General features: G+C 46.4%; 1 protein-coding gene across 1 annotated transcript in view; it reads left to right on the top strand.

Annotated features, from left to right (window-relative positions):
• Nucleotides 1–10,163, top strand: part of LOC121869927 — a 29,144-nt gene extending 18,981 nt beyond the window's left edge. Inside the window, exon 3 of the mRNA XM_042371491.1 lies at nucleotides 10,108–10,163. Within this exon, the coding sequence (XP_042227425.1) occupies nucleotides 10,108–10,163 (56 nt within the window). The remainder of the gene's footprint in view (nucleotides 1–10,107) is intronic.
• The last annotated feature ends 447 nt before the right edge of the window (nucleotides 10,164–10,610 follow it).

The raw sequence follows: 10,610 nt of genomic DNA, 5'->3' as shown, positions 1-10,610 counted from the left end.
AGAGAGACCTACCTGGCACATTATGACTAATCACTCTCACTCGGGGCCACAGGTAAGCCACAGTAAACAGTCTTACCTGAGGTGGCTCTCAACCTATACCTGTCTCATTAACACCTACTAACTCTTTCCTTTGGTCCCTCCGCATTAGTTAGGTTAGGTTTGGTTTGATGAGCTTAGGTGAGGTTAGTTCATCGCTTAGGTTTGATTAATTCATATGTTAGATTAGGTTAATTTTGGTTAAGTTAGTTCATATGCTAGGTTAGGTTAAGCTAGGTTAATTTGTGGGTTAAGTTAGGTTATGCTAGGTTAGTTTATATTATGGGTTAGGTTAGGTTAGGTTATTGTCTTGCATCTCCACCTTGAGGTCAGGGGCAGGTGATGAAGAAGACAGGTAAAGTCTGGGCTCTCTCACCTGTGTAACCACCTGTGTGTGGTGGGGGGTGTCACTAACCATAACACAGGGAAGAGGGGCAGTGAGGGGTGGGGTGACGTAAGGGGGCCGGTGGCTTTACCCCTAGGAAGGTAACACCATTAGTCAAGGTGAACCACGACCTTCCTGAAGGTGCCGCAGGAGCTACTAGGGACACTTACCCTATCACACACACACACACACACACCTTGATCAAGTTAGCTGAGCACGTGTAGGCAGCACCTGTTGTTAGCGTACTGATGGGGGAGGAAAGCAGGCCAGGGAGGAGAGAGGAAGGAAGGAGGGAGGCTAGAAAAGAAAGAAACAAAGGATAAAGGAAACTAGCGATGAGGAGGAGGGTGTAGCTCTCCTGACCTGCGCCCCCCCCCTCCTGACCCACCAGCAACTCAGTACAGTGGTGATTCAGTTACTATGGACAACATATGACCATGACCTGCTGGGGAGATGGAAGAGTGTGCTGTCAATGGTCATTAGTGTGTGTGTCAACGTGTGTGTGTGGGGGGTGATCGTTGCATTGTCATGTACAGCCACCCTCCTGCCAGACCAAAGTGACACACGACACCTCCTCACCCCACCCCCCCACCCCCCACCCCTAAATCCTCCTCCCTTCCTCCACCCCCCTTCCTTCTTCTTCCTTTACCCCCACCACACTGAGGTTGCCACTGTCGTCACACTAACGCACGCAATGTCATCAAAACAGTGCACGCAATGTTATCATGTAGTCACGAAAACACTGCACTCAAGGGTGTCGTAATTACCACAGTTAATTACACTCATATCCTCCATCACAACTACCACCATTACCACCACAACTACCACCATCACCACCCAGACAGTTAACCACATTTGACACCAACACACACACACACACTCTCTCTCTCTCTCTCTCTCTCTCTCTCTCTCTCTCTCTCGCTCTCTCTCACACACACACACACACACACACACACACACAACAATGAATAAGCTTACATTACGGTATTCACTGTTAATATACACACAGAGAGACGTATACTTATCTAACACAGGGTATAATATTTGCTTGAGGTATAAAGGTATATTCATTTATATACCTGTAATCGGGTCCTGTTATATTACCTTTTTAATTTAGATATAACATTACAGGTATACAAGCTCAGGTGTGTGTGTGTGGGGGGGGGGGTTATTTCAGTATATTTTTCGTGTCATTAATTACACTTATTACAGTACAGGATGAGAGTTCGTGGTAATGACAGTGTTTTTAGTAGATGATGTACATTATTTTTGTACATTAAGTTGTACACGGAAGAGAATGAGATATGTTTATTACCTGTATTATATCTGTACACAGGTAAGACACTCGGGAATATTTTTAGTTCATAATGTATATTTTTTTTTTTTAGGGGGGGTCGATATTACAGGTGTAGGCACAGTTACAGGTAGAACATGACATGACGTACAGGTGTGTGTGTGTGTGTAGATCTCTTTAACACCTTCACAGCATCTTGAACCCCCCGTCCCCCCTCTCCTCCCTCCCTCCCATCTCTCTCCCTCTTCCCCCTTACCCTCCTCTTCCCCTTACCCCTCACTCATCCCCCTTCCCTCCTTCCCCTTCCCTACCCTCCTCTCTCCCTGTTTCCTCCCCCTCCCTCTCTCTCTACCTTCCCCTCCTCCCCTACCTCCTGTGTATACCTGGTAGGTGTAATGGATATACACCTTGGGAATTTTTTGTGGTTCTGTGTACTCATTTATAGTTAGTGTAGATATACTCCCGTGTTGGCTTCCTTACACACACACACACACACACACACACACACACACACACACACACACACACACCTGGGGTTTATGGGTTTATGGTGCAGTGGTATAGGTTTTATGGTTGCTGGTGGTTTTGTGTTTGTGGTTTACCGTGTGGTTTTGGCCCACCTGTTCACTCCTACAGGTAGATGACAAGGTAGTATATGGTTGATTGGTGGATGGACAGGTAGATGAGTGGTTTGATAGACAGGTAGATGACAAGGTAGCATGGTTGATTGGTGGATGGACAGGTAGATGACAAGGTAGTATGGTTGATTGGCGGATGGACAGGTAGATGAGTGGTTTGATAGACAGGTAGATGACAAGGTAGTATGGCTAATTGATGGATGGACAGGTAAATGGATTGATAGGGTTGACAGAGATAGATAATGATAGATAAATATGTACCTAAATAAAATGTTGTTTAGATAGATAGATAGACAGGTGAATAGACAGACAAATTGATAGCCAGACAGGTAAACTAATGACACCGACAGACAAATTGACAGCCAGATAGGTAAATTTAGACAGATTGATGAGTATAGCTTTTTTATAGTGGAAAATTGGACGGGTTAACGGCTTGGTAGTGAGACGGAAATGGTTATGACGTCAGCTGACGGATGTATGGTGGAGTGAAGGATGGAGAGGGGAGTGGGAGAGGGTAGTGGAGGGTGGATAGGGGGATGTAGGGGAGGGGAGGGAGGGGGTTGTGGTGTCTAGGATATTAATACAGGTAGAGGATATGTTATATACCTGTATATTACCTGAAGGGTTTCTTATAATCCCGCCAGGTGTATTTTGTTGGTACCCCCCTCACCTGTCTCTCTCATCCCTCTCTCCCCCTTCACCCCCTCCCTTCACCCCCTCCCTTCACCCCCCCCCCTCCTCTAGTCAGCCGTGTCATCCAGGGTTGGACCTTGTTCGGGTCGATGTGTCATTAATCATATCTGGTGGCCGGAGCGTGACTTTCATATCGGGGTCCTGAAGAAGCCAAGGATCGGCCTCCACAGTCCTTCTATCCTGCCCCTGGTACTCCTTACACTCCTATCCTGCCCCTGGTACTCCTTACACTCCTATCCTGCCCCTGGTACTCCTTACACTCCTATCCTGCCCCTGGTACTCCTTACACTCCTATCCTGCCCCTGGTACTCCTTACACGTCATCCCTCTAGACAGTAATCCTCTACAGCCTCCCATGTACCGTAAGTCTTGGCAGAACGCACATACACACACACACACACACACATACATACATACATACATACATACATACATACAGATAATTGTTGCTCAGGTGTTAAGGTTTACAGGTGAGAGATTGTGGTCGACAAAGTTTATTTGGCAGAGACGATTTGTGAGAGAGAGAGAGAGGAGAGATAGAGAGATACAAATGAAAGAGAAAGGAAGAGAGACAGACAAAAAAGGAAAGAGAGAGAGAGAGAGAGAGAAAGAGAGAGAGAGAGAGAGAGAGAGAGAGAGAGAGAGAGAGAGAGTAAGCATTAGTGTAGCGGTAAAGGCAGCAAGGGTGATGGCGATGACCGTGAATTCAAAAAAACAAAGAGAGAGAGAGAGAGAGAGAGAGAGAGAGAGAGAGAGAGAGAAAGTGAGAGAGAGAGAGTGAGGTAACATCACTCCTTGCAAGCACGAGTTGGGAGAGTGATTACTGAGTCGACCTGTTTAGCCAGTCCGCCCACACCACCAGTCACACCACACCACCAGCCACACCACACCACCAGTCACACCACACCACCAGCCACACCACACCACCAGTCACACCACCATCAACAACAAATGGACGTAAAACCTTTGAATTAAGGGTAAAATTAGCCTGGCACATCAACCTCCCAGGGCCGTCCCGCTAGCGTAGTGGGGGGGAGTGGTGTGGGTGATGATGTTGGTTTAGGTGATAGTGTGTGTGTTTGGTGATGGTGGTGGTGGTGGTGGTGGTGGTTGCAACTCACACACTCCATCTTGATCACCTGAGCCATTAATTAGTTCCCTTAACACGATACGAAACACCGTTCACCTGTACCTGGCGCTTATCACAGGTGAGTCAGTTTATCACTTCTAATCTAACATTTTATGAATCACTTGAAAATCAAACTGTATAGTGTGGGTGATGGTGTGGTGTGGGTGATGGTGTGGTGTGGGTGATGGTGTGGTGTGGGTGATGGTGTGGTGTGGGTGATGGTGTGGTGTAGGTGATGGTGTGGCCTGGTTGACTGTTTGGTATGGGTGATAGGTAAGGGTCCTCACCTCTACCACCACACACACACACACACACACGGTGGGAAAAAGGAAAAAAAAACATCATGTTAACGGTGGCAGCAATCAGAGTCCCACATTCATCATTAACTAATCAACGTCCAGGAAAATACCTAACCTAACCTAACCTAACCTAAATGGTGATGGAAATAATGAGTTATGGTAAGGTGTGTGTGTGTGTGTGTGTGTGTGTGTGTGTGTGTGTCAGCCAGCCTGTTGATTCAAGCCCCGACGGTTAGTGAGAAGTTGGCGGTTTTCCAGCACCACCCCTCACACCCCCCTCCTGCCTCCTACCCCTCCTCACCCCCCTCCCACACACCCTCCCCCTCCCTCTCTCCTGGACTCAAATCTCAGGGACCCCTTGACCCTTGCTAACTGATTTGGATGATATTATTTTATTATTGTCGTCGGTGAGGAATCTTAAGGTGCTGTTGATGGTAGTTACGGAGGGATGGTAAGTATTGCCAGTCATCCCTCTTCCGCTGTAACAGTCTGTCCTCCCACGCCACACCAATACTTCCCTCTCCCACTTCCCTGCTTTCTTTCCCTCCCTCTATCTCTCTTTTTTCCTCCCTCCCCTTCCCTCTCTTCCCCTCCTCCCCTTTCCTGCCTCCCTCCATCTCTCTATCTCTCCTTACCCTTTCTCTTCTCCCCCCTCCATCCTCCCTCCCCCTCTCCCCTTTTCCCCCCTTCTCTGTCCTTCCTTTCATCCACACTGTAGGCCTAGGGACCTTTGGGGCTAGCTAGGGTGGTCTAGAAGAGGCCATCACATTTACTCCAAGGGTTCTCTCTCTAATGGCGCTGCGGGACAGAGTAAAGGCGTGTTTAATGGTGCCCGTACACTGTTAACGCGGTATAATGTATGCACTAATGAGACAGGTATATACGAGTTACCTTTATATTATAAGAATTTTGTCAGCAGTATAATTTGTTTTCTCGTAATGTGGAGAGGAAATTGTAGTGTGTGTGTGTGTGTGTGTCGGGAGGGTTGGCGCCCCTGTCTGGAACTTTGGCGCGAATTCCAAGGACATCTTAGTGTTGCGCCATTGGGAATACAACTGATAATGATACCTTCGCTTCCTCCAGTACACCTGTGTGAGCGTTCCTACATAATGCCCTGAGATACTTATGAGTTACCTGTAGATTATGTCAGGTTAGCGTGTAAGTGATGGGTGTAGGTGTGACAGGTGAGTGTACAGGTGGGGTGTGGGTGTACAAATAAGATGTTGGTGTACAGATGAGGTGTGGGTGTACGGGTGAGTGTACAGGTGGGGTGTGGGTGTACAAATAATATGTTGGTGTACAGATGAAGTGCTGGTGTACAGGTGAGGTGTGGGTGTACGGGTGAGTGTAGCAGGTGAAGGGGTGGGTGTACAGGTGAGGTGTGGGTGTACGGGTGAAGGGTGGGTGTAAAGGTGTGTAGAGTGTACAGGTAGGAGATGGTGTAGAGGTATGTACTGAGTCACACCAACTTCCGGATTCCTGAGGTGTTGAGGCAGCTTTGTGTCCACTATCCTACCTGGGAGCGCTCCTGATCCATGGCCCAGGTGACCAGTACATACATACATACATACATACATACATACATTGGTTGTATTCGGTCGATGGTGATAGAGATTTTATTTTCACGAGAATTTGTCACAAGGAAGAAAAATGAGTTCGTGTGTGTGTGTGTGTGTGTGTGTGTGTGTGTGTGTGTGTGTGTAGAGGTAGGGGATTTTCCCTGTCAGATCTTGTCCTCCCCGCCACACCTTGTTGGAGGGTGTGGCTAGACAACCTCCATCCACAACTGTCCGGATATGACGCAATTGCACTACACCACACCACCACCACACCACCACACCACACCACCACACCACCACCACACCACACCACACCACACCACACCACACCACACCATGACTGTAGAATGACGGGAAAAACAGAAATTTAAAGAGTGTACGAAACTAATGAAAATAAAATGTAAATAATAAGGAAATAAATTAAATAAAGGTGGAAAATTAAGTATTAAAGAGGAATTACGTAGAGAGTATAGAGACAAAATAAGATAAATAAATAAAAAGAAAATAAATAGTGTATGAAACAAGTTTTAGGAAAATATAGTAGGATAAAAGAATACGGAAATGTATTTGTGCATATCTTAATATATTTAGGCATATCTTAATTTATTTGTTCATTTTCTTAATTTCCTCAAAACACACCAAGTTTACTAGAACCGGATTATAAGTTATTACTGATATTTCCAGGTGTGCTTAATGCTATTCCCAGGTGCTCGAACGCTTACCTGAGAACAATGGCGGTGTGTGTGTGTGTGTGTGTGTGTGTGAGAGAGAGAGAGAGATTAAGTCCTCCCTCACGTACAATAGAAGGGACTCTCCTTTTTGTTTCGATTCTCTCTCTCTCTCTCTCCTTCTCCCCTCCCTTCAAACTTCTCCCCATCTCCCATTCTTCTACCTTACATCTTGTCCCTATCCTCCCCATTTCCTCCTTCCCATTCTACCCCCCCCTCCCCATTCTACCCCCCCCTCCCCTACTCCTTTGATTCTCTTTCTCCCCCTCCCCTCCTTTATTTTTTTACTGTCTTTCACCCCCTCTTCCTCCTCCTCCTCCCTCCCCCCTCTCCCTCTACCCCCCGCCTCCACCCCTCCCTCTACCCCCCCCTCCTCCTCCCTCCTCCACCCCTCCCCTCTACCCCCCCTCCCCCCCCTCCCTCCTCCATCTCACAGGAAGGCACTTTTTAATTCTATTCCTCATTACATCTTCTGGTAGTTAAGGTCATCCTAACCATCTTAACTAGTGATGTAATCGGTTAGTTCACGTAAAATATCCAAGATGGCGTCGAAATTGCCCTGAGACTATAACGTTAAAGGAATGTTTGGTCTTAAGCTTCAGTTAATAGAAAGTCTGATATTTTGGATTTGTACTTTTTTTTTTAGAACCAGACTGGTAACGTTTTCTGTTGTGGATCCGTTTAAACAGGACTCTTTAGTTAACAGGATCCGTTTAAACAGGACTCTTTAATTAACAGGATCCGTTTAAACAGGACTCTTTAGTTAACAGGATCCGTTTTAACAGGACTCTTTTAGTTAACAGGATCCGTTTAAACAGGACTCTTTAGTTAACAGGATCCGTTTAAACAGGACTCTTTAGTTAACAGGATCCGTTTAAACAGGACTCTTTAGTTAACAGGATCCGTTTAAACAGGACTCTTAGTTAACAGGATCCGTTTAAACAGGACTCTTAGTTAACAGGATCGTTTAAACAGGACTCTTTAGTTAACAGGATCCGTTTAAACAGGACTCTTAGTTAACAGGATCCGTTTAAACAGGACTCTTTAGTTAACAGGATCCGTTTAACAGGACTTTTAGTTAACAGGATCCGTTTAAACAGGACTCTTTAGTTAACAGGATCCGTTTAAACAGGACTCTTAGTTAACAGGATCCGTTTAAACAGGACTCTTTAGTTAACAGGATCCGTTTAAACAGGACTCTTTAGTTAACAGGATCCGTTTAAACAGGACTCTTTAGTTAACAGGATCCGTTAAACAGGACTCTTTAGTTAACAGGATCCGTTTAAACAGGACTCTTTAGTTAACAGGATCCGTTTAAACAGGACTCTTTAGTTAACAGGATCCGTTTAAACAGGACTCTTTAGTTAGTTGGATCCGTTTAAACAGGACTTTTAGTTAACAGGATCCGTTTAAACAGGACTCTTTAGTTAACAGGATCCGTTTAAACAGGACTCTTTAGTTAACAGGATCCGTTTAACAGGACTCTTAGTTAACAGGATTTGCTATAGTGGACCCGTTAAACAAACCATATTGCTCTAGCCTGTTTAATAGGATTCCACAGGTTACCAAGCCCCGTTTAATAGGATTCCACAGGTTACCAAGCCCCGTTTAACAGGACCCAGAGTTACCAGGCCTGCTTAACAGGACTTCCGAAGAACCATCCTCGTTTAGGCCCCCCTGCCTTGCCCTGCCGGTGTCGTGGTGTAAACAATGCATCTCCTTCTGGTTTTTATCCGACGTGCCATTACCGTAATGATTCGTATTGTTTGCATCTGTGTTGGTCCTCCTGGGCTGGGGACGTGTGTTGGAGGGAAGGGAGGTATAAGAAAGGGGGGGGTTGTATGTTTGGTGTGTGTGTGTGTGTGTGTGTGTGTGTGTGTGTGTGTGTGTGTGTGTGTGTGTGTGTGTGTGTGTGTGTGGAGTGACAAAACATGAAATCAACAGTACTGAATAACATAGCTAAACAAGAAGAAGAACAACAACAACAATAACAAAATCAGCGTAGATAAATACCTAAGAGATGACAGTAATTACCTGGGCTCTGGCTTGTCAACATGTTGCATAAGTCGACACAAGGTTGAGTGAGTGACTGTCACATGTTGCCTAAACTGTTGGTGTGTGTAGTGAAGATGATGGTGGTGGTGATAGTGGCGAGGAGAAGGTCAAGGATGTAGTGTAGGAGAGATGCTGAGGTATACATGCAGTCATACATACATACATACACACACCATCTTTTGCTTCATTCCTTTTTCATCTCATTTCCCTCTTCTCTCCATCCATCACCACCACCACCATCACCACCACCACCACCACCATCACCATCACCATCACCACCACCATCATCACCACCACCACCACCACCACCACCACCACCCACCACCACCACCACCACCATCACCACCACCACCACCAACACCATCACCACCACCTTTGCTCACATCACAACACAGTCTTTGGTAACCACTTGCTCCTCTATCATTTCTTCATTGCCTGTGACCAAGAGAGAAAGTGAGTGAGAGAGAAAGTGAGAGAGAGAAGAAGAGAGCCTGTGTGAACGAGAGAGAGAGCTCATCTTACCTTCGTTGTTGTGAGCTAAACCAAGGAGGTGCATAATGCAGGGTGACCCGAGGCTGTGGTGATGAGGTGGCCACAGCTTCTCTCCCTCCCTCCCTTCCCTCTCTCCCTCTCTCCTTCCCTCCCTCCCTCCCCTCACTTCCCGGTATCGCGCGTTATTATCACCTTCCTCTGTTTCTCTCTTCTTCCTCCTCCTCCCCTCCTCATCATCTTTTCTCACACACACACACACACACACACACACACTGTCCACTTCTTGTGCATTTCCTCACCTCACACCTCCTTCCCTCCCTCTCCTCACACCTCCTTCCCTCCCTCTCCTCTCTCCTTCTCTCCCTCTCTCCCTCCCTCTCCCTCACCACTACCCACAATACATAATGGAAGAGTTTTAGAAATAATATGTAGAAAAAGACAAAAAAAATCCTTCACCGGAAATTCTTTAATAGATTGAGTCTGACTTTTTGTTTTATCTTAGAATTAGTTTTTATGATTATTTTAGGGGGTTAGTTTAGGTTTAGGTTAGGTTAGGTTAGGTTAGGTTAGGTTTAGGTTAGGTTTAGGTTAGGTTAGGTTAGGTTAGGTTAGGTTTAGGTTAGGTTAGGTTTAGGTTAGGTTAGGTTTAGGTTAGGTTTAGGTTAGGTTAGGTTTAGGTTTAAAGTGAAATAGACCGTGAGGGGCAAGCAATATTAAGGTGCCCAGATGCGTCACCTAAGCATCCCATTCCTCATATAAGTCTTGTGTTCTTATCTCTATAATTTTCTCTCCTTCTACAGGTAAGGGATCGTGCAAGATGTTGTTCTCAGGTGAGTGTTATGGCTACATCACCTGAGGGAGGGAACACCGAGCTAACCCTCCCTCTGCAACGATGGGTGAGTATCCTATGGTAGTTAGGTGAGGTCGTGGGCCTTAGGTGTGTGGGGTTGGCAGGTCCTTGTGGTCGCCCCTGCCCCCAGCATCAACCTGAGAGTCCCCGCGGGGTGAGTGTGTCTTATCTCTGGTTCATCTCACGCTGCCGTTGCCTCTTCCTCCTCCTCCTCTCACATAATCTCGGTGTGTATACGTTCTCCTTGTGGTCTCTTCCTTCTCCTCCTTCTTCTGCGTCCTTCCCCTCCTTCTTCTGCGTCCTCCTCCTCTTGCGTCCTCCTACATCTTCCGCCTCCTGTTTCTCCTCCTGACGATTACCTTCCTCCCTTCCTTCATTATCTTCGTCGTCTTTGTATCATCTGAGTTGTTCCTTGACGTCCTAATGCTCGAAGACCTCCTCCTCGAAAACCTC

The sequence above is a fragment of the Homarus americanus genome, unplaced genomic scaffold, assembly GCF_018991925.1.
Source record: "Homarus americanus isolate GMGI-L3 unplaced genomic scaffold, GMGI_Hamer_2.0 scaffold14467, whole genome shotgun sequence".
NCBI lineage: Eukaryota > Metazoa > Arthropoda > Malacostraca > Decapoda > Nephropidae > Homarus > Homarus americanus.
Note: the sequence above shows the minus strand (reverse complement) of the source record. Positions and strands in the feature narration are given on the sequence as shown.